At 37.8% G+C, this 24710-nt stretch overlaps 1 protein-coding gene across 1 annotated transcript in view; it reads left to right on the forward strand.

The window, feature by feature from the left end:
* LOC125269404 (ribonuclease inhibitor-like) overlaps nucleotides 1–20346 on the forward strand; it is a 28602-nt gene extending 8256 nt beyond the window's left edge. The window contains exons 4-6 of the mRNA XM_048192356.1: nucleotides 9922–10095; nucleotides 12167–12340; nucleotides 19432–20346. Of these exons, the coding sequence (XP_048048313.1) occupies nucleotides 9922–10095; nucleotides 12167–12340; nucleotides 19432–19438 (355 nt within the window). The 3' untranslated portion in view covers nucleotides 19439–20346. The remainder of the gene's footprint in view (nucleotides 1–9921; nucleotides 10096–12166; nucleotides 12341–19431) is intronic.
* The last annotated feature ends 4364 nt before the right edge of the window (nucleotides 20347–24710 follow it).

Consider the following 24710-nt stretch of genomic DNA (forward strand, 5'->3'; position numbering starts at 1 on the left):
GCTCGGCACCGGAGACTGGAGAAACTCGCTCGGCGGGGACTGGAGAACTTGGCTCGGCGGAGACTGGAGAACTTGGCTCGGTGGAGACTGGAGAACTTGGCTCGGCGGAGACTGGAGAACTTGGCTCGGCGGAGACTGGAGAACTTGGCTCGGCGGAGACTGGAGAACTTGGCTCGGCGGAGACTGGAGAACTTGGCTCGGACCAGAAGTCTATGAGCCAAGCAGCATCATCTGGCGGCTCGCACAGGGATGGAGCTGCAGGCTCGGAGAGGGCTAGAGCGGGCTCTGGGGTTGATTCTCTGGCTGGAGAGGGCTCCATGGAGACTGGAGCGGCTTGCTTCCTCCTCCTCCGCTTGCGGGACCCAGTGGAGGAGTGTGGGTCCAGCATTGAACAGGCAGGAAGTTCGCTGGAGGGGTATGCGGAGGAAGACGGAGGTTGACTGACTGGCCCGGTCAACCATGTTTCTGGATGGACCAGAGACAAACACCTATCCTGAACCCAATCCACATAGAATTTGGAGTCATTTAACCATAAAATGGAATTGATAGTTTCGCTTAAGGAGAAACGATAATCGGGTTCATCAAAACGGATGGTGTCATCATCTAGTCCATCCAGAAACAAGGAGATCAAACATGCTTCAGGCCAGTCAGACAAAAACACGAGCTCAACGAACTCCTCCACATACCTCTCCAGCGAACGACCCACCTGTAGGAGCCCGATGAGGCGATCGCCGGCTGTCAGAAGAGTGAGAGGTGTTGGAGGAGCAGGAGCCAGGGAGCTGGGGAAAGTCTCCATCTTTCTGTGGAAATCCAGTCGGTTTAAGGTCCGTCTTTCTGTTACGGTATGCTGGTGTAGAGATGAGGCAGATACGGATTTCCACAAATAATGACAATACTTTAATGAACACGGGTAAACAGAGCCAAACATACACGTAGTATAACATTAAGACGGACAAGGAGTGAAGGGAGTGAGTGCAATATAAAGGGAGTGCTAACAATAGAGTCCAGGTGCTGGTGATCCGTGATGATGGGGAGATGGCGAGGGAAGTGAGTGCAGGTGTGGAGAACAGGAGGATCATGGGATTAGGAGTCCAGGGGAACAAGGGATCTGTAACATGAATAAACTCTCAACAAAATAACATGAGCACCTCAGAATCCTGGTGAAACACACAATCAGTGCTGATGTGCAGATACCAGTGTCATCATGTGATGTGTGAATATAATCACAGAGAAAGAGTCGATTATTAGCAGAGGTGGGAGCAAGTCACACATGTTCAAGTCATAAGTGAGTCCTACATCAAGTCTCAAACAAATCTCAAGTCGCAGTGAACACAAACCAGGTCAAGTAGAGTTTATATTGACCTTGAACTTATTTATTTTTTCTTCAGAAATTAACTTTCATAATTATACATTTACCATAATATTAATAATAATAATAATAATATTATTTATTATAGTACTCATTCATAATTATTAAAATTTTTAATAATTATTATTATTATAAAAATTATACAAAAAATAGCATCGACGTGTGATGCATTAATTATATTGGTTTATTAGTAAATAGCATCATGTTTAACTTTGCTTATATATATTTTATGGAATATCACCTACAGGGAAGTGACAGAAATTAACTTTACATTAGGAGCCAATATTTGACCTCTTAATGTTACGATTGGTTCCCCTGCACCAGATCTCTCGGGCCACCAGAGGGAGCCCTCACCGGAGTACTAGTTTCATTCGGACTACATTTCCCATACACCCACATACCTGGGACTGATCACGCTTACACCTGCCGCCAATCTCCTCATTACCACACACTGTTTAACACGCATTCACACGCAGTTCATTACGAAGTTTTGATCAGCCACGGTTATCATTTCTGTGCGTTTATTTCTGATTGTCTGCCTGTTACCGATTTGATTGTTATTCTGGACTGTGATTCTTGCTGCCTGCCTTTTGATCTGCCTGTTACCATTTATCCCTGTCTGCTGCCTGTCTTGAACCTCTGCCTGTTTCTGATTACCCTGTCTGCCGCCTTCCACGACCCTCTGCCTGTATTCTGGTTTGTGATTCTTGTGTTGCCCTGTTTGCTTAATAAACTGCAAATGGATCACCACCCGTCTGAGTTGTTACAGAAGACTTCGCCACTAAGCGATCCAGCAGCAATTGTTCAGCTCTCTACGGAGTTATCGGCTCAGGCCAGCCAGCTAACAGTACATCAGCACCAGCTCACGCGTTTGACAATGCTGACGGAGGATCTGGTGCGTTCTCTGCAAGGCCTCAATCTCCAGTCAGCCACGCCGGCACCCGCCGCGCTACCACTTACCAGCCAACCTCCTGACCAATCTACCAACACTGTAAGTCCCCGACTGGCTTTCCTTGAAAAATCTAACAAGTGCAAAGGATTCTTACTGCAGTGCTCACTATTTGTCAATCAATAAGCAGCACTTTACACTACAGATAACAGATTGCGTTTGTTTGCGCCCTGTTGACTGGTAAAGCGCTGGAATGGATTACAGCTGTTTGGCGATCTGATGGTTCAAGCTTTCACTCATTTGAACACTTCATGCAACGCTTCAGACAAGTATTTGAGCGTTCCAGTACTGGCCGAAGTGCAGGTGAACAATTACTCGCTTTTGTCTCAGGACACTTACTAACTTTCCGCACTCTCGCAGCACAAACTGATTGGGTCGAGGATATGCTCAAACTCCTTTACCACCGTGGGCTTAACCCCGCACTGCAAACTGCAATAGCTGGCCGTGACGAGGGTCGCTCCTTGAACGAATTCATGGATTTAACCATAGAGATTGACAACCTCATGCGATCATGCCGTCCTGCAAGAGTTCCAATCCCTACAATCACTTCATCCAGGGGAAAACCCGAACCCATGCAGCTGGGCTTCACTCACCTGACTCCTGCTGAACGAGAACGTCAAGCCCAGAACCATCTGTGCATGTACTGTGGTCACTCCGGCCACTACAAGTCTTCCTGCCCAATGAGACCCGCAGCAAGCAGCACTAAAGCGGTGAGTGAGCCGATTCAAACCATACAGTGTGTTAAAGTTCCAGTTAAAATAATCAGTGGCGGTAAGAAGATTATGGTGGATGGATTATTAGATTCGGGAGCCACAGGCAACTTCATATCCAGGGAATTTGCAGACAAACACAACCTTGCTCTAACACCCTGTACTTCTCGCTTGGCAGTGGAGGCGCTAGATGGTTGGCCGATTGGAGAGGGTTGCATCACACACACCACCTACAAATGCAAACCGGGTTACTACATCAAGAAACTCTGCAGTTCTATGTCAGCAGTTCACCTGTTCATCCCCTCATTCTGGGACTGCCCTGGTTACGCCGTCATGATCCCAGCATCTCCTGGAGAAGTGGAGAGATAATTCGGTGGAGTACATCATGTCAACAGAATTGCATTCAGCCCAAGTCTTTCATTCCTGTGCGAGCCGTTTGTCACCACACCCAGACCCGAGGTACCAGGACTTCCTGAGGAGTATGCCGATCTCTATGAAGACTTCAGCAAAGCCAAAGCATCACAATTACACAATTACACAACGACATCACTGTAAAATTCAGATATCCTCTTGTCCCAGCAGCCCTGGAACAGTTACACCAAGCCAAGTACTTCACTAAACTAGATCTGCGCTCAGCTTACAATCTGATTCGTATCAGAGAGGGGGACGAGTGGAAGACAGCTTTCTCTACATCATCTGGACACTACGAATACTCCATTATGCCGTTCGGGCTGACCAATAGTCACTCTGTCTTCCAATCTATGATCAATGATGTGTTTCGCGACATGCTGGATAAGTGGCTGATGGTCTATATTGATGATATCCTGGTGTATTCAAACTCCATGGAGGAACATGTCCAGCTTGTTAGAGCAGTCCTACGTCGCCTCATTCAGCACCAGTTATACGCCAAGGCAGAGAAATGTGAGTTCCACCAGACCAAGACTTCGTTCCTGGGGTATGTCATCAGTCAGGAGGGAATGGCGATGGACGATCAGAAGGTCAGAGCGGTACTGAACTGGCCAAAGCCACAAACACTCAAAGAACTACAACGCTTCCTGGGTTTTGCAAACTTTTATCGACGTTTCATCAGGAACTTCAGTCTCGTAGCTGCACCCCTGACTTCTATGACTCGTCGGACCTCCTCCTCACTCTCATGGACTCCCGAAGCTTCCCAAGCATTTCAGGAGCTCAAACACCGCTTCACAACAGCGCCCATACTACATCACCCAGATCCCAGTAAAACATGCATCGTCGAAGTGGACGCCTCCAGCACAGGTATTGGGGCAGTGTTATCACAGAGACACAAACCAGCTAACAAGATGTATCCCTGTGCTTACTTTTCAAGAAAACTATTAGCTGCTTAATGTAAGGCCGCCATGGAGGAGTGGCAACACTGGATCGAGGAGTCACAACTTCCATTTGTTCTCACCGACCATAAGAACCTTGAGTACCTGAAGTCAGCCAAGCATCTGAATCCCCGTCAGGCCAGGTGGGCCCTCTTCTTCACATGATTCCACTTCTCCGTCACATACCGTCCCAGTTCCAAGAATACTAAGGCAGACGCCTTATCCAGAATACACGAAGGCAAAGCGTCAGTCCAGAACCCCGAAACCATCATTCCCACCAGTTTCCTGGTAGCTCTGGTCCAATGGGACATCTCCACTGAAATCAACTTAAACACTCAAACTCCACCACCACCCGAATGTCCACTAGAACTCACTTATGTCCCTGATCAACACAGAGAGAAACTATTACACCACGTTCACGACAGTCCTACCTCAGGTCATCCAGGCATCACCGCCACACTGCAACTACTCAAAAATAAGTACTGGTGGCCGTCCATATCCGAAGACACTGCGCACTTTGTAACTCACCGCATCACCTGCAACACCACTAAATCCTCACACCAGCCACCAGACGGACTACTTCAGCCACTACCCATTCCTCACCGACCCTGGTCACATATAGCCATAGACTTTGTCACAGATCTCCCTAACTCACAAGGCAACACCACCATTCTGACTGTAGTGGATCGTTTCTCAAAGTCCTGCAGATTAATTCCTTTAACCAAGCTACCCACTGCGATGGAGACCGCTGAGACCCTATGCTACTACGTGTTCCGGTTTTATGGTTTGCCAGAAGACATAGTGTCCGACAGAGGCCCACAATTCACCTCCAGAGTCTGGTCAGCTTTCTTCCGTTTGCTCAACGTCAATGTCAGTCTCACATCTGGCTATCACCCACAGGTCAAACTGAGAGGTTAAACCAAGAACTCACTCACTTCCTCCGTACATATTGTCACAACCATCAAACCGACTGGAGTCGGTATCTCATTTGGGCAGAGTACGCTCAGAATTCCCTCCAAAAGCCAGCCACAGGACTCACACCAATGTGATCAAATGTGTTCTCGGCTTCCAACCTCCGCTATTTCCTTGGTCAGGAGAACCTTCTGAACTGCCGGCTGTCAACGAATGGCTACGCCAAAGTGAGGAAACCTGGAATTGAGCTCACATCCACCTGCAATGGGCCATGCGCCGCCAGGAGGTTCAAGCCAATCGTCACCATCGCCCAGCGCCTGAGTACACCCCGGTCAGTGGGTCTGGCTATCCACCTGGGATCTTCGCCTCCAGCAATTGTGCAAGAAGCACAGTCCTAGGTATGTGGGTCCATTCAAAATTGTTAGACAAATTACTCCAGTTTCATTCCGTTTACAACTTCCTGATAATTATCGTATTTCTCCTACCTTTCATGTTTCTTTGCTGAAACCCGCTGACAGTCCAGGAGAGGGTCAAGGGACCACCACGGCCGAGGACCAGAGACCTCCACCACTGCTGATTGACGACGAGGTGGTATACCAGGTCCGGGACCTGCTCGATTCACGACGCCGTAAAGGGGTGTTGCAATAACTGGTCAACTGGGAGGGTCACGGGCCGGAGGAACGGTCCTGGGTCAATGCCAAGGACATTCTCGACCCTTCACTCACTGACGAGTTCCACAGGACGCATCCGGAGAAACTGGCCCCCAGACCCAGAGGTAGACCCTGACGTCGTTCAACCCCTCATGTCAAGAGTCGCTCGCAGAGTGGAGGCTCTGTTACAATTGGATCCCCTGCACCAGATCTCTCGGGCCGCCAGAGGGAGCCCTCAACGGAGTACTAGTTTCATTCGGACTACATTTCCCATACATTCACATACCTGGGACTGATCACGCTTACACCTGCCGCCAGTCTCCTCATTACCACACACTATTTAACACGCATTCACACGCAGTTCATTGCGAAGTCTTGATCAGCCACGGTTATCATTTCTGAGCGTTTATTTCTGATTGATTGCCTGTTACCGATTGGATTGTTATTCTGGACTGTGATTCTTGCTGCCTGCCTTTTGATCTGCCTGTTACCGTTTATCCCTGTCTGCCGCCTGCCGCGACCCTCTGCCTGTATTCTGGTTTATGATTCCTGTATTGCCCTGTTTGCTGAATAAACTGCAAATGGATCACCACCCGTCTGAGTCGTTACACTTAAATTGATTTTCAGGGACATTTTCTAACCATTTTCAAACCAAAAGGGAATTTTTAACCATGTTAATGTATATGTAATCTTAGAGGTGAATGCATTTACACTGCAATTACAACAGCATTAAAAATGTTGAGATTATTTATTTAACTCCCTGAGGTCTGAAAACGCGCCAGCACATTTTGCAGGTTTTTTTTCACATTGCAGCAAAACAGACTTAAAATACTCCGTCATTTCTTGTCATAGAGACATAAGTAATATATCAATTGAAACTATAGAATATCTTCTTTTATTTGTGTACACTCAGAGTAAAAACACAATGTTGTGCTTTTTGTAAAATAAAGAAAACTAACATGATGCGTGATCTCTCCTCTCCCTCTGAACGAAGTCCAATCTGATAGTTCTCAGAAAATGAACTGTAACTTATGAATACTAATGACAAAAAAAATTACACTTACGTCTAAAGAAATGTTGAAATGTCAGGTTTTAAATCGTGCAAGTCAAATCGAAAACAAACATTCTGTGTTTATGTAATCTGTATGAAAAGAGAGCCATGTCAGAAGTCTGTGATTCAGCTCATTACCCGCTAATGCGGCCACGCCCACGGAGCCAGCGCTATTCAGACGCAAATTCAGAGGCAATACATGCATTCATCGTCTCAATCGTGTATTTATTGTCTTGAAAAGTGTTTATTTGGATGTTAAAGCAATGGTTATCGATCTCTAGAAGACATTAGTTCCTAGTTCCTTTTCTTCTTTATATTATGAATTTGTGGACTAAAGGTGTAAAGAGTTTATGATGAGCTGAGACATTATTACAGATGTTTTTTTTCACAGCCTACCTGACTGAAAGGCCTCATTAATATGCAAGTCATTTCAGATCATTACTATGTGATTCCTTTGTCTTCTCAGGTGTAAATGGCCCATTATTCATGCAGATTCACGCCCCCATGCATACTGTGTTTCTTGACAAAAAGTGTCTTACAAAAACTAAATCAATATATTGTTTTATATGAAGGAGTAGGCAGCATAATTTTTACATAATTCTGAAGCAAAAACTCTAGTCTACAACCTCCAATACCCAAAAGTCTTGTGAACATAGATTTAATATACTTTTTTGGCCTTATTTCAGTGACTTAAATTTTTGTTTTTTCAATAACCATGCATAAACATTATTCCTTCAAAAACACAAACATGTACATACATGTTCCTCACATATTATTGTAGCCTAGTTTGTGCTGAATACAGTGTAATGACACTTTTGTCATTTATATGTTTATGAACAACTGAAAAAAGCACAAATGTCAGGGCATGTCAAAACTTCTCCAAGCCCCAAATCAGCCTCAGACTCCAGAGGGTTAAATATAGAATTTTAAATATAGAAAAAATAAGATGGGGAAAAATTAATTATACTTTTAATTGACCCTTCGCTGGGAGTTTGATTGACACTGATCTAACCATTCAGAATTTTTGTCCGGAGTCAGGAGTTAGAAGATTAACCTCGGTGGACTTAAACTTGAAAAAATGGTGTGTATTGACGTCTTTCTGCATTTGAAACAACATTCATTCTCATGTTCATTCATGTTCATTTGATGCTATAAATGAACTAGTAGGAAGAGATGATCGGTTCACGAGCCGCTTGAGATGAGGTGCTACAGTGATCTGTCACAACACATTAAAGAGCCACAAAATGGTTTTTATTGTTTGAATTTCTTAAACTACAGTTTGAAAGCTGGAACTTTGTTTACTATCATAAGTAACTCAGTCTTGTCTGTCGACGTGTTGTCAGTGTCCTCTTTGCTCCGCTATGCAGTTTTCACTCTGTGTGGCATGACAGCGCCATGGCTTGTCAGACAAAGCAACAGTAACTAAGGGGGAGGGCGGGTCTTTGCGAAGGGTCAATTATGAAATTAAAACAGCCAATAGTTGGCAGTAAATCACTGTCTTAATGAATGAGTCATAGAAGCATTCCCTCAACTGATTCATTCAAAACGGCCGATTCATTGTGGAACGAAGCAAGTGACTAAACCACTGAATCACTGAACCGATTTGTTCAAAACTCCGGATTCATCCAGTAAATAAACACCACTGTGTGTTGGTGCTGCAGAGACACATGCCTCTTTTGCTGTGGCTTGTTTGGAACTATTGTCGTTGCGAGAAATAGAGCAAAAACATAGAATAATGACAGTATTATGTCTAAAATGTCAATTATCATAATATTAACTTTTAATTCACTGAACTATTGTATAAAATGAATATCACATTAGCAGCCGTGCTAATATTCTGAAAATAATGCTTAAATATCATATGTTAAATATAAAAAGCTCATACTAGGGCCATTTTGCACCATATCTTGAATTTTCGGTACATTTTATTAATTCTGGTGTCATTTCTAATAATGTCTGACCCTGAAATATCAATAAAACACTGGTATATCATTAACAGTTTTGTGTATTGTTTTTAGTGGTGGGCCGTTATCGGCGTTAACGTGCTGCGTTAACGTGAGACTCGTATCGGGCGATAAAAAAAATATCGCCGTTAATCTATTCTCAAAGTTGGGTTGGGAGTTGGGTCTATACTACGCAAGCTATGATGACTTTCACCTTGATATTTTAGCGCGGATGTATACCTAGCCGAATTGACCCTTCGCAAAGACCCGCCCCCCTTAGTTACTGCTGCATCCTCCACATTTCATTTAGCTAATTTCCTACCGTATCACAGAGAAATGCAGCACGTTGATCTGCAGTCGCGAGCCTTTCATGTGGAGAACTCTCCTCATATTAATGCATAATGATGCATTTAAAAGTTAATGGCCAATCAGATCTTTATAAAAGTCCACATTGGTATTTGCAGATGAAAAATACCACATATAACATTAAATAAATATTTTCTATCAGTTTGAACTGATTATTAGTCACTCAAACAACCTCTCAGCGTCGATCGTGCATATACATCCATAAGACCTTTGTTCATCTTCAGAACACAAATTAAGATATTTTTTATGAAATCCAATGGCTCAGTGAGGCTTCCATTGACAGCAAGTTAATTTACACTTTCAATGCTCAGAAAGGTATAAAGACATATTTAAAACAGTCCATGTGACTACAGTGGTCCAACCTTAATTTTTCTAAAGCGATAAGAATACTTTGTGTGCCAAAAATACTAAATAATGACTTTATTGAACAATTTCCTAGAATTTGATGTCAGAGTTTCAGTATCTGAATATTGTGTTCAGCGGCAAAAAGAAGAAGAATATAATTTCTCATTGTCTCTCTTACCTTATCATCACACTGTTAGTTTGAATGTGATCATGAGAAATTGTTAATCTGATCTGTGTGTCTGATCTGAGAGAGTGAAGATTGTATCATTGTTCTCTACAGGTTGAGGGATTGTGGTGTCACAGATGAAGGTTGGGCTGCTCTGGCTTCAGCTCTGAGATCAAACCTCTCACACCTGAGAAATCTGGAAATGTCTCTGAATAAACTAGGAGACTCAGGAGTGAAGCTACTTTCTGCTGTACTGGAGAATCCTCACTGTAACCTGGAGGATCTGAGGTAAGATCATAAAGACTGGAAGTGAATAAGGATTAATATGTAGATAGTGCAGACAAAATATCATTTGGCGTAAACCCCATACGTCAGTTCAGTGACAAATTCCTGCTTGAACCGTCAGATCCTGCCAGCAGTAGAAGGAAGGAGTGAGGAGTCTACCTGAAAAAAAGAAAATTTAGATCTAAATATACACTGTAAAACAAAAAAATCAGTAGTTTTTTACAAAATCATTTTGGCACCTGTGGTTGCCAGAATAATTTTGTAAAAAATACAGAAAAACTGTAAACACATTTACAGAAAAATGTTACAGAATAAAACTGTAACTTACAAACAAGAAAGTTTTATACCAGTAAATTCAACAATGCATACTACTACTAAAATCTGTTTTGTACCTTTAACATATGCTGACAACCACCGTAATAATGCGGTGTTAAAAAGAGAAAGCCACATGAAGAATCAGAGTTCATCACAAATAGCATTTTCACAAGCTGAAATATATACTAATATAAAGAAGGCGCAAAGAGTCATTCAAGCAAACGCAAAACACCATCATGGTAACCCACAATACTTAAATAATGCAATAAACATTCATTAAACAACAGAAGATATAACATAAAACCCTAATGTACATAACTGATAACAAAAACTATTATGAAACATGATTATTTAAACTTTACTTAATACTTAAAACTTTAATACTTTCAAATGTGGAGTGTCACAGAGAATTGTAGGAATATCAGTTTACAGTTTTTGACTGTAAATTATACGTTGATTTGTTCATTTTTACTTATAAAAAGTAGTTTTTTTACAGCATTTTTCTGTAATCAAGCATTTTACTGTAAAATTACATAAAATATCTGTTTAGAGCTTTTACAGTTTTTCCCTGTATATAGTATGGTAACTTACTGTTAACCTATTAACCATTTTTTTCTGTAGCGTTTTTACAATATTTTACAGTTAAAATCACATTCATTTTTTACAGTTTATTATTATCCTGCAAAAGAAAGTAAAAATAACAGTTAAATAAACCAAACAAACTACAAACAACAGACAAAGGTTACAGTGAAGAGGGATTTTTAAATCACAAATGTTTGGTGTAAATCAACTTATCTTGTAATGCTTGTGCAAACAGACCAACCTTGCAAAAGCATGAGCATCGCCTCAAAATGTGTATCTGCAGCTGAAAAGATGGAAGTTTTGTGTGTTTCACCTGAACCAGGGCTGTCACCATATCAGATCTTTCACTACAATTAACGTGACCAAAATAATTCAAGATAACAATATATCTACAGAAATCTTGAAAATAATAATAATAATAATAATAATAATGCTATCAGACAAATTGATCTTTATTTTTATTTATTTATTGATTGAAGAATAACACCATTGCATACAAAAGGAACAATTACAATTAACGGCGACCAGATTGAAATAACAATAACACTTTATAATAAGTATTCAGTAACAAAGAATCTATAAATCATTTGCAAACTTTTAGTTTATAGTTAATTAATAGTTTATAAACTGTCGTTAATACAATATTAGACTATATGTGAAAAATTAGTTATTGTTATTGTTTAATTAGCTCATATGTAAAGAGTTAGATAAATAGTTTTGTTAAAAACTTATTAACCATAAAGAGTTCTCACTTTAGATTAGGTCACGGAAAGACTGAAAATGTCATTAAGTGCTTTAATACAGCCTTTATTGGACATTAATTACATTAGTTTCAAGAGTTCCTTAAAATGTTTACAAATACATTAATCTCTCCCTCACACACACACACACACACACACACACACACACATTGGGTTTCAATGTTTTATGGTGACTTAATATAGAAATAATGATTTCTATACTGTACAAACTGTATTTTATATCCCCTAAACCAAACTGATGTATTTTATGACCTAATGAGTGAGTATGTGTATGTATTTCATATTGACAGTATTATGATATTTATTTATTTATTTATTTATTTATTTACTGGTAATGTAAAGCTTTGCAGATTTGGAGGCTCAGTGTCTGTTGATCTGATCTGAGAGAGTGAAGAGTGTGTCATTGTTCTCTACAGGTTGATGGATTGTGGTGTCACAGATGAAGGTTGTGCTGCTCTGGCTTCAGCTCTGAGATCAAACCCCTCACACCTGAGAGAACTGAATCTGTCTAGGAATAAACTAGGAGACTCGGGAGTGAAGCTGCTTTCTGATCTGACGGATGATCCACATTATAAACTGCAGACACTATGGTAACAATAGTTTTTTACAATTTTCATCATCACATTTTCATTGAAAGTTTAAATGGCTGTTTTACTTACTAGAAATAAAAGGAAATTGTACCAGGTTCAGTAACAGCACATGTGTGTGAATATTGTGTCTGAGATCATCAGATAATGAGTCTTACAGTTTTTTTCAATTGCTAACATACATTTGTCCATTCTGTAGTCACATTTTCAAAACTCTAAACACATTTAGCAGAACATCCATCTGTTGTGGCCATACCATTAACACAATTCATGTCGTTTTCACACAAAATGCAATCAATTAACACATTTTTTAAATGCTTAAATTTTCTTTTCATATAAGCTTACCTCATACCAAAATCATGGATCTTTCTCATCTTATTTGCAAATGCTTAAACACAGCAAGTCAGAAATGAAGACCCAATGTTCCAATCTTTAAATATAGGATAAAACCTCTAATTCTGCAACAACAGCAGCTCAAAAGTATTGAAAAAAATATATAAAACAAATACTGAAACAATTGATAAGCATTTTTAATTAGTAGATCACTGAAATATTGAGCAGATTCCAGTCTCAGTTGGAAGTATAGTCAGGGGTTGAACTTCTTTCCATTACATGGACATACACAGTAAAATAGGACTCTTTGAATTGGATTCGTTCAGTGTGGATGAAGAACAACACAGAGGAGCAGAGAGAAAATAATATCTGGGTAAGGGAGAGGAATAGATGAAGGAGGAAAGGAGAAGTTGGATCAGGACAAGGGAGAAGAAGAGGTATGGGAGAGGAGGAAGAATGCTGGACTGTGCATCTCTGTTTTTTCACTTACACGTGGAACCTATGAAAGCTTATTTCTGCCATGAATAGAAAATAAAAAAGGTAATTATGTCTTTTTATCTCACAATTCTGACTGTTTAAACTCAATTCCTATTGTTTATATATCACAATTCTGAGGGGAAAAAGTCAGAATTGTGAGATAAAAAGTCACAATTACCTTTTATACTTTTTTTATTCTGTGGTGGAAAAAAGCTTCAACAGTAACCAAAGGCCATGTATGTTGGATTTGTTGTTGATCAATGGCAGCAATTTCATGTTTTCATTTCAGTAAAAGCTTCATGTAAATCTTTTACTACAACGATTCCACTACCATTGTTCCATATATGCAGAATATGTGGTCTGCGTAGGGCACTAACTACCAAGGGGACACCATCCCACCATCTATGGGCACCATCAACACCATACACCCAACCCCAGAAAGAGATTTCAACCAAGGGGGACACTGAAGTTCTGCATAGGGGACACATCTGACCAGTAGCTGCCCTGAGCAATTCTGTTACTTCCTTCTTCTCTTTTTCTACTGCACGTTCTATAAAATAATGACTCACTTCTGTTGCCAAGAATGCACACATTCAACACTCAACCAAAAATGTAGAATGGCTTGCATGCATTATACTATTACTGTAGTAAAAGGAAACTGAATTATAAAAACAATGGATTTCATATTTTCTCCAGTTTGAACCGAAACATGACAAGTAATGCAGTTTTCATAATGCCATCAACTGTTAGTATTTTGACAGTCATTGCGCTTTGATTGACTATATGTTCATGTTGAATAGAAAACTAGTGCTATGTTTTGACAGAACGACTCGATTTTGAATCAGTTTTGCTGTGTTTTGATAGAGTTAGTATGTGTTGAAAAAGGTTTTTAGCATTTTGAAATGTGGAGTTTGTGTTTATATAACAAAATATGGTTTTGGGCAGAAAATTAACTATTTGGCTAACTGTGTGATGTTTGTGTGTTGCTGTGTTAAGAGTTTAGAAAAAGTACTTTAAGTATTGCTAAATGCTTGTTAGCAATTGAAAAAAACTGTAAATTCAGCTTCAGTTTCTGTAGGTCTCTGAACTTTAAACTGTGTTAAATTGAGTTTAATTCTGCTCATAGTGTTGTGACTGATTGTGAAAATATTAATGTTATTTCCAGCTTTTACCCTTTAAAGGTGCCCTAGATTCAAAATTTGAATTTACCTTGGCATAGTTGAATAACAAGAGTTCAGTACATGGAAAAGACATACATTGAGTTTCAAACTCCATTGCTTTCTCTTTCTTATATAAATCTCATTTGTTTAAAAGACTTCCGGAAAACACGCGGATCTCAACATAACAACGACTGTTACGTAACAGTCGGGGTGTACGCCCTAATATTTGCATATGCCAGCCCATGTTCCCAACATTATGAAAGGCATTAGACAAGGGCAGCCAGTAACGTCTGGATCTGCACAGGTGAATCAACAGACTAGGTAAGCAAGAACAACAGCGAAAATGGCAGATGGAGCAATAATAACTGACATGATCCATGATAGCATGATATTTTTAGTGATATTTGTAAATTGTCTATCTAAATGTTTCGTTAGCATGTTGCTAATGTGGTCCTTCGGTCAAAAACGACCCGAAGATTTTTTTTAAAAAAAATTTAAAAATCGTAGCTTCATCGGAATGGTCTGAAACTTGGTGACTTTTTTTGGTACTTGGTATATGAACACCCAAAAAAATTGGGGACAGGATTTGAAAAGTCTAAGTGGTCGTAAAAAAAATAGTCACACTCAGGGTCTTCGGGTCAAAAATGACTATAGGAAATGAATGGGAAATTGGCAAAAACATGAAAATACAGAGTTTTTTTGTGCATACAATCTACAAATCAGCCAGGATGCATAAAAAAATGACTCAACATTGAAGGGGTGAATCTCTAAAACATCAAGAGTGCAAAACAGACAAACACACTCACACACACACACACACCTACACACACATAAACATACACACACACAAATGAACGTGTGACACTGTAAAAGCTAATTTTGGAAAGTGTGTGAAATAAAATCAACTATTTAACCACAAAGTAAGAAAAAAAGCACACAGCAATGAAAGCATGAAAGCATGAGACTGTAAGCCATCAAGATTGCAAAATAGACACGCACACACACACACACACACACACACGCACACAGAAAGAAATATGAGACTGTAACAGGGAAAATTGAGAATATGTGGAATAAAATCAATGAATCAAAAAAATGGGGAGACATTGGATCCAAAATGCTCTTGAACACATGTAAACACACGCGCACACACACACACACACACACACACACACACACACACACACACACACACACAGAGAGAGAGAGATGTGAGACTGGTAAGACTGTAACAGAGAACTTTGAGAACTGTGTCTCTCTCTCACACTCACACACATTCTCTCTCTCTCACACACACACACACACACACACACACACACACACAGAGAGAGAGAGAGATGTGAGACTGGTAAGACTGTAACAGAGAACATTGAGAACTGTGTCTCTCTCTCACACTCACACACATTCTCTCTCTCTCTCTCACACACACACACACACACACACACACACACACACACACACACAGAGTAAGATCAAAGGATGGAATTCTTCTGTTTATAAAAAATAATTGTTTTAGACACTCAGTTGTGATCTGTGACGTGCAAAACACACTAATTACAATTATGTAAATTTGCAGATAATATGTAAATATAGTTAGGATGATATTTAAACACTTATTTTATTATTTTTTTTATTTTTCTATTTTCCATTTACTGTTTTATAATTATTATACTTTTGCTGTTATTTTAGTTTTTTGTTTATAATTGCCGTTGCCAATTTTGAGTTACTGTTCATAGAATAGCCTAAGTAAATAGTATGCACATAATAATATGTAAATATATAGTTATGATATTTAAAACACTTTTTTATTTTTCTATTTTCCATTGTTTGATAATAATTATACTTTTATTGTTATTTTAGTTTTTTGTTCATTATTTGATGTTGCCAATTTTGAGTTACTGTTCATTGAATTTGTTCATTGAATTGCAAAAAAATAATTTTAATGAAAATGTTTATTATGAAAGATTAATAAAAATATGTTATGACTGAAAGAATTGCATTTTTATTAAGAATTAAAACAATGGGTAACAAAATGCTTTCCATTTGTTCTCTTTCCAATGCAATGTTCAGGTTTGACTGTATTATAAAGTAAAACTGGCACTTCAAATTACCATTTAAACCAACCAAACAAACAAAAACTTGACAAAAATAGTCTTTGAGAATCTGTTATTATATATTAAAATCAACAACCTGAAAAAAATGGGCAAATATGTGCAAAAATCACTAGAATTCACAAGCCTTTCTACAGAGAGCTATAGTGCAATTTAGTGGTAAAACTGGGGTATTGCATGATAAAAATGCTCAATGTGTCCACCGGATGGCACCAATCTCATTTAAAAAATTGTTTTCATGAGGCCTAGGCATGTCTCTAAAATGAAATACAGCTTTAATAAAAAAAAAAAATATATATATATATATATATATATATATATATATATATATATATATATATATATATATATATATATATATATATATATATTTTTCTATTATATTCAATGGGAAAAAATTGGTCATAAATATTGCATAAATATTAATTATAAATCATAAAATTTCTCAAAACACCAAAAAAGAAAAGAAAAAATATTATTGAACAAAAATATATTTAATTGATTTTACTCAATTTTTTTAAAATCTTAATCCCACCCTCCGGGTCATTTTTGACCCGAAGACCCTGAGTGTGATTCATAAATGAAGAACCCCAGAGGGTTAAATGAGGTTAAAGTTACCATCGTTTCTTACTGAATTCACGGAGACAAGAGCCGTCGCTATTTTTCATTTTTAAAACACTTGCAGTCTGTATAATTCATAAACACAACTTCATTCTTTATAAATCTGTCCAACAGTGTAGCATTAGCTGTTAGCCACAGAGCATATGAGTTTGACTCATAGAGAATCAAATATAAACATCAAAATAAATACTTTACTCACATAATACGAAGCATGCATACAGCACACATGACGAACATCTTGTAAAGATCCATTTGAGGGTTATATTAGCTGTGTGAACTTTGTAAATGTGCTGTAATATAATCGAGAGCTTGTGTGGCAGGGAGCACGCGAATTAAAGGGGCAGCGCACTGAAAAAAATCAGTGCATAATTAATGATGCCCCAAAATAGGCAGTTAAAAAAATTAATTAAAAAAAATCTATGGGTATTTTGAGCTGAAACTTCACAGACACATTCAGGGGACACCTTAGTCTTATATTACATCTTGTGAAAAAGCATTCTTGGGCACCTTTAACTGTCTCTGTGTGTGTGATAATCTGAGGTTTGGGTTTGTAGAAACTCATAATGTAATAACTGCACATAATCTAATAAGTATTATATTATTATTGTAATAAAATGTTCATAATGTAACAATTTTCTCAAAACATAATGAAATTTTGAGCTCATAATGTAATAATTTTTACATTTTGAGAAATTAATTACATTATAAACTTACCAAAAACATTGTGATATTGTCATAATTGTATAAGCTTTTAAAACATAAAATCACATGATCTGCTTCAGACAATCGCAGCACAGAATACAAGTTTAGCAAACATTTCTTCACTTTAATACAAGTTACAGCAAAACAAATCCTTAATGTACATCAGAGGACATGTTGAAAAATACAGTATAACTTACAGTCTTGTAACACCTCTGTCTACACACCTCTGTTAAAACAGTTTGGTTCTGTGATGTAAAAAAGAAAGAAAGACAAATAAAATCAGAACTTTTGCACCTTTAATGTGAAATTACAGCCACTGAAAAAATGACCTTCAGAATGAACTAATCATCAAGCTCATGTGTGATAGCACACGCCTGAATTCACCTGAAGTGACTCTGATTAACTCCAAATAAATCTCAGTTGTTCTTGTAAGATTTTTATGACATTTTCTTGGTTACACGCTAGCTGTGGGCCACAAAGAAGAAAAGGTTTCACTAAAGTGAGGGGCTACAAAACATTTCCAAGGCATTAGATATACCATTGAACACAGTGACAACAGTCATCAATTTTGGAGGGGAAATGTTCTTGACATTGTCACAGTTGTGTCATACTTTCTCCTCTTGTTGATGATTGTTGTCACTGTGTTCTTTAGTATCTAATGCCTTGGAAAATGTTTGTTTCTTTTTTACATCACAGAACCAAACTGTTTTAACAGAGGTGTGTAGACTCTTTATAATCACTGTACATGATTGTAAGTTATACTATACTACTTTTTCAACATGTCCTCTGATGTACATTCAGGATTTGTTTTGCGCGAAGAAATGTTTGCTGAAGCAGATAACGTGATCTATCTCTCTCTCGCGCGCGCGCGTGCGCGCACACACACACACACACACACACACACACACACACACACACACACACACACCTCATTGCTATATTCATACCGTGAGGGTTTCTATATATACAACATTTGTACACAGTGTTGGTATTTAACAGTATGTAAACATTATGTATAAAATAACTAGTAATAATAATAATAATAATAATAATATCAGTAATCTGGTGGACTTTGTAGGCAGGTTAAGATTGGATTTAGATTTTAAAATGGAATACCAATGCTTTATGTTTAATAAAAATATAATCATAATAATTGCATGAATATTAAAATCTGTTGCATTTTGCAGGCAGTTTAAGACTGGAATTATTTTATTTTTTTTAAAGACAATACTAATGTTTTTTATGTTTTAAAAGCTATTACAGTTATGACAATATGGTGAGTTTATAACGTAATAAATTTCTCATAATGTAAAAATTGTTATTATGAGCTCAAGATTTTATTGTTTTGATAAAATCACTACATTATGAACATTTTATTACAATAATAATGTAATACGTATTACATTATGTGCAGTTATTACATTAGGAGTTGCAACATCTGATATTAAATTTGTAGTGGAGTGTAATGATGATTTCTGCTGGTTCTGGATCAGCTGTCCGTTGTGTGAAAGTGACCTTTCATGACCTCTTGATTTTGTAAAGTGACTTTGAGCATCAGACAGAAGCTTTATTATCATGTGTGAGAATGAATTGATAAAGCTTATCTAGTTAGTGTTAAGTTATTTTAGGAAAAGATGTGACAGACATAATGTTTCATACTGGACATGTGACTGTTTGTGTTTTATTTTAGCACATGACAGTCTGATCTCCTCATGATTGTCTGATGGTGAATAAGGATCCACTACAGAGACTCACAGTCAACAGAATCAACAGACTGAAGATACAGTGACTTCACTGTTATAAATTAAGATTCATTTAGATTTCAACGATCCTCTGACAGACCTGATGAGGCGGCAGTGAAAGAGCAAAGAAAACGGCTCCACCTCCCGACAGCTTCCTTTACTTAAGACCTGCAAACGCTTGAGGAAAATCAGACTAACAAAGATACTGTATCCTCTTCCACTTGGTCACCAATCAGAGCGACAAGTGATCATGGGAGTCACCTGGTCCCAAATGATCCGCGTCTGTCGAGCACAGAGAGAGGGAGGATCCATCATTAAAGTCCATCAATAGTAAAATACTGGAATTCAGTAAACGCTCCATGTTAGTTTGACAGGTGGAGATCAGTCACTAGTGTAGTGATGAGTCTGGACTGGAGCGATAGATATAGAAGAGTGAATGTAAATCTGTGAAAGAAACTGTATGAGCAACAGATTAAAGAGAGACCAGAGAAAGACAAATAAGTTATAAACATGAGAGAAAACAAACACCTTTATATCTTTAGATGTTTATATACATTTTCATACGTGTCAAACGATATAAAAGCAGAAGTTATGTTTATGATGAAACAAAATGAAGACAAAATCTTGCGAAACAGACTGAGATTGAATTCATCTTAAAATTCTCAGATTTGAACCATGTGCAGTGAGACAATTATATAAATTGATAATATATATTTTCTTATGGAAAAGTCATATTGATTTGAATGAAGTAAAACAGATGACATGTAAGACTAGGTTGCAATTAATTTGTGACATTTCATACCAAAAGAAAGATGAACAGGGACATTGAAAAAATAAATGCACAGTAGACTCTTTCACAATTACAAAAAGAGCATTTGTGATCTATATCCAGATGAAAATGCTCTAATGTGTCTTTCACAGGATGTATTATGTGAACAATTTTAAATTATACTTGAATTGTTTGTTATACAATTTTTCTAAAAAAGGACTCCATTAAGAGCTAGAACACAAAGTTGTTGGTCAATATTCTGTGAAAGTGTAATTTATGCGTAATTTATTAAAGGGTTTGAATTTGTTATTAATTACTCACCCTCGTGTCGTTCCACACCCGTAAGACTTTCGTTCATCTTCAGAACACAAATTAAGATATTTTTGATGAAATACAAGGTTTTTTTTACCCTCATAGAAAGCAACGTAATTACTGTCATTCAAGGTCCAGAAAGGTACTAAAGACATTGTTAAAATAGTCAACGTGACTGCAGTGATTCGACCTTAAAGGGGATCTCTAATGCTATTTCATGCATTCTGACTTATTTACACTGTTAAAGAGTTGGATTCTCATGATGTATGATGGAGTATTTAAGTGCCAAATACACTCCTGCAGGGTTCGTATAAGTTTCTGAAAGTTTTTTTCGAGTATGGCCCTGTATGACGTCATAAAGGGCAGAATTGCTTGTATGGGCAGTTGGGCACTTCTCCTGAAAGAGCGCACACACACCAACCAGAGAGAGAGAGAAAGAGCACACCCATCAACGTGCTTCGTTCAGGTTACGGAAGTTGTCGGCAGCACTGCACAGGACTTGCTCGAGAAAGATTTGTTACTTTGTTTTTAGACCACAAAATCAACAATGTCACCAAAGAAGTGTGTTTTTGGCTGAGAAGGAAAGATAACCTTGCTTCCAGCGTTAACGGAACAGCTGAGAGATTTGTGCTCACGCATTACATTGATGCGCTCGAGATATTTGTCTTTAAAATAACCATAGAAACTGCCTCAAATTAACTATCAAAATAAGGATAAAGTCGTGTCTGAAAGTTGCAATCAATTTTTTATTGGTTAAAATGAATGGAGAATATCTCGTTTCCCGTGGGTGCTCGAGTCCTCAGGATCGGCTCTTATGGTTTCATAAACAAGGTCCAGTTCGACGCTGGATTTACAGATTGCTTGAAACTGAAAGATGGAGCGGTCCCAGCGATAATGATCCCGGTCATAAGTCGAACCGCAGGTGGTGAGTAAAACTGCATCAAATGAATCAAAAGTTATCCAGGGATAATGCGATGGTGTATTGTGTGTTTAAATACATTTGAGCTGACCGTTGATAGCAGACGATCTCTAGGCAAAAGCTGCATGTGCTCGTCACTCTTTAGCTTTGCCTCCAGGAGCTCAGCTGTTTTCAGAAAGAATCGGTACAGCATATCTTTCTTTATAAATCTGATAAAAGACTCTTCAGAGATATGAAGGATGCAATACTATTCTATAGGTACTCAACTAACATGAGATTGGCAGAAACTGTGTGTGTTATGAACCCTTCAATGTTATGAAGAGACGAGTATACTTTTGTGTGCAAAAACAAATAAAAAATAACTACTTTCTTCAGCAAAAAAAGTATTCTCGTCGCTTCATAACATTAAGGTTGAACATTAAGGACATCTATCTAAGTTATTATGTGGGACCAAATTAAAATCACCATCAAATATAATTTTGCCATTCATTCATTCATTTAGTTGACAGGTCTGTAGTTTGTTTTTCTAATTCATAATGTAACAGCAGATTTGTAGGTTTGAGATTAGTATCATAAATACTATGATATAATATATTGCTTATGTGAATCCTCTAGTATCAGTATTAGCCTCCTTCACTTGTTATTAATCTCATTGTGAACAATTTCCTCCCTGTATTTTCCTTTGAGAATAGCGCCCCCTGCTGATCCATTTGTACTGATTCAACCAAAAGTCGTGACCCGCCGACTCTTCTAAACACTGTGATCAGCCCTTCAACTATTAGTTTCTGTAATTAATAAAAATCTTTTATCTTTCAATAACAAAAAAATGACCGTTTTCAGTTGTTGTTTTTTTACCTGAACACATTAATACATTACAGACACTTTATTAATATTTCATTAATACATTACAGACACTTTATTAATATTTCATTAATACATTACAGACACTTTATTAATATTTCATTAATTCATTCCGTCAACTGTCGAACTTCAAGGGAGAAATCTGTCTTCATTATGTTGGCTTGAGCTTCTTCTTCTAAGACTAAATTGCGTTGAGTGGTTCTTTGTCTAAGGTTGTGCATTAAAATTGTTTAAGGCACAGCTAGCCATGGATTATCCCTCACATGACATATGAAATATAAGTCTGTTTTCAGTGGTTTCTGATTTAATGTGGTCTTGTGTGTTTTGAAAGAAAATAAAAATCAGACTTTTCTTTATTTTACACAAATAGACAAGGTAATTCACAAATCTAGTGAAGTGTTTTATTTGTGTCTGGAGTGTCTCTGCTGGTCTAGTGCAGATATATCAATGCTATGAACTAGTGATGCATGCAATTAATTTTTAAAATAATTTATTATTAATTAATTATTTTATAATTAAAGTTATGTTTCTGCTGCGCGTTACTGACCGACTGCCTGTCGGACCACGCTCTCTCTCTCTCTTCACCTTTGGAATGATGTTTTGTTTGGAAAGATTTCTGGTTTTGAGCTCTTCCTGTTTAACAGATTCCCCTTTTGTCCTGCTGGTGGAGAATTAGTTATCAAATAAAACTGACATTGTAAGGAACACCGCATCGGCCCAAAAACGGAATCCGACGGCCTGGGCGAAGGTTAACATGTGTATGACTTTTCAGCGACTCTGTGAAGTTCACTTAATTTCACTCGTTTAATCTGACTCCAATTTTAAATGATTCTTATTCTTAGGTTGTGTTTCCAATTAGAAATTAATCATTGGTTATGCATTAATTTAGATTTTTGATCATTCTGATTGCCTTATATCTTCAATTATTTGTTCACTGTGGGTGTCTTCAGACATTCACCCATCTCTGCACGAGGGCTTCTGGCTACAAAGGTTCCCCCCTGACTGCTTTGCACTTTACCTTATATACAGGTACAAAGGACAATTGTCCTTTGCTACTTCTTTGAGATCTTCTCTCCAGATGAGTTTTATTACTTTATTGCAGGGCGCTTGATCTCAGTTTTTGTCTGAGCAGGAAAACCAAGTCTTAATTACAACATCACTGTATTTTATCGCCGCCATATTTGTGTCCGGTCACAGCTGCGCACCCTGTTTAAGTCTATGGTGACAGCAACCACACTACAAGAAGAAGGCCAACGACTCTCAGAAGGTTCACAACAAGTTTACAATATGTCTGGGATATGTGGTGCTGTTAGCCGTTTTAACAGTCGTCAGAACTACAAATTTATTTGATCCCAAAGGAGTTAGATCGGCGGACTTGTTGGCTTCATTCAGAAGGGACTACACCACTGGCAGCCAAACAGCAATGCACAACATTAATAACTGCTAGGACTGTAATTTACATAACATTATAACGAGAACACTATTGTAATAAAATGTTGTGAATTCTCTATGTTGTTGTTTCAACGTGTTGTTGTGGGAATAGCGCGTCTAATGGAGTTAAACAGATTACATAACTTAGTTCAAGCTTCACTTGTGCATTCGCATCATTTTGTGCAGATAAAACTCGTAATATTAAATTTATTAAGTATAAATATCTGATTAATTTCATAAAGAATGTGTTTCGTTGAGGTAAACAACCTGCAGAGCTGATGATCATCGATATTTTTAGCGCGAGCGGTCAAAAAGTAAGGCAAAACATTAATATGACTGGGACTGTCTTCTTATACATGATATTATAATCATACTTGTAATATAACTTAATGTTGTGAATTCTTTGGGGTTATTTGCTGTGTTTCGGAGTTCCATTTTTGACTACGTTACTTCAAGTTCATCTGTGTGTGATTTTGTGCAAATAGTAGTACTAGTTGTAATATTATTTTTATTTTGTATAAATATCTGATTTATTTTATATAGGATGTGTTCTGTTGAGTTAATTAACCTTGTTTATGGGTTTTGATTCTCTTCATCTTCAGCGTGCGCAGCTCAAACAGCGATGATTAAGTCATTAAACATGTTTACTGCTGTAATAATAAAACTTTCATATTTGTTTTTTAAAAAATGAATGCATTATTTTTCATAACTAGCTCTTATATCGTTCTCATATTATTTTCATCAACACATGGTTTGAGTAATAATAAGGATCAGGAACAATATAACAGATGTTTTTTCTTAAAATAATCTCATTTTGATGACATTATTGTTTGAGCTATGCGCGCTGAATAAACACCCGTAACCTGAAACGCTTCGCTAGAAGGTTAATTAACTCAAAGGAACACATCTTATATAGGGTAATTCATATATATTTA

The sequence above is a fragment of the Megalobrama amblycephala genome, linkage group LG5 (genome assembly GCF_018812025.1).
Source record: "Megalobrama amblycephala isolate DHTTF-2021 linkage group LG5, ASM1881202v1, whole genome shotgun sequence".
Classification (NCBI taxonomy): domain Eukaryota; kingdom Metazoa; phylum Chordata; class Actinopteri; order Cypriniformes; family Xenocyprididae; genus Megalobrama; species Megalobrama amblycephala.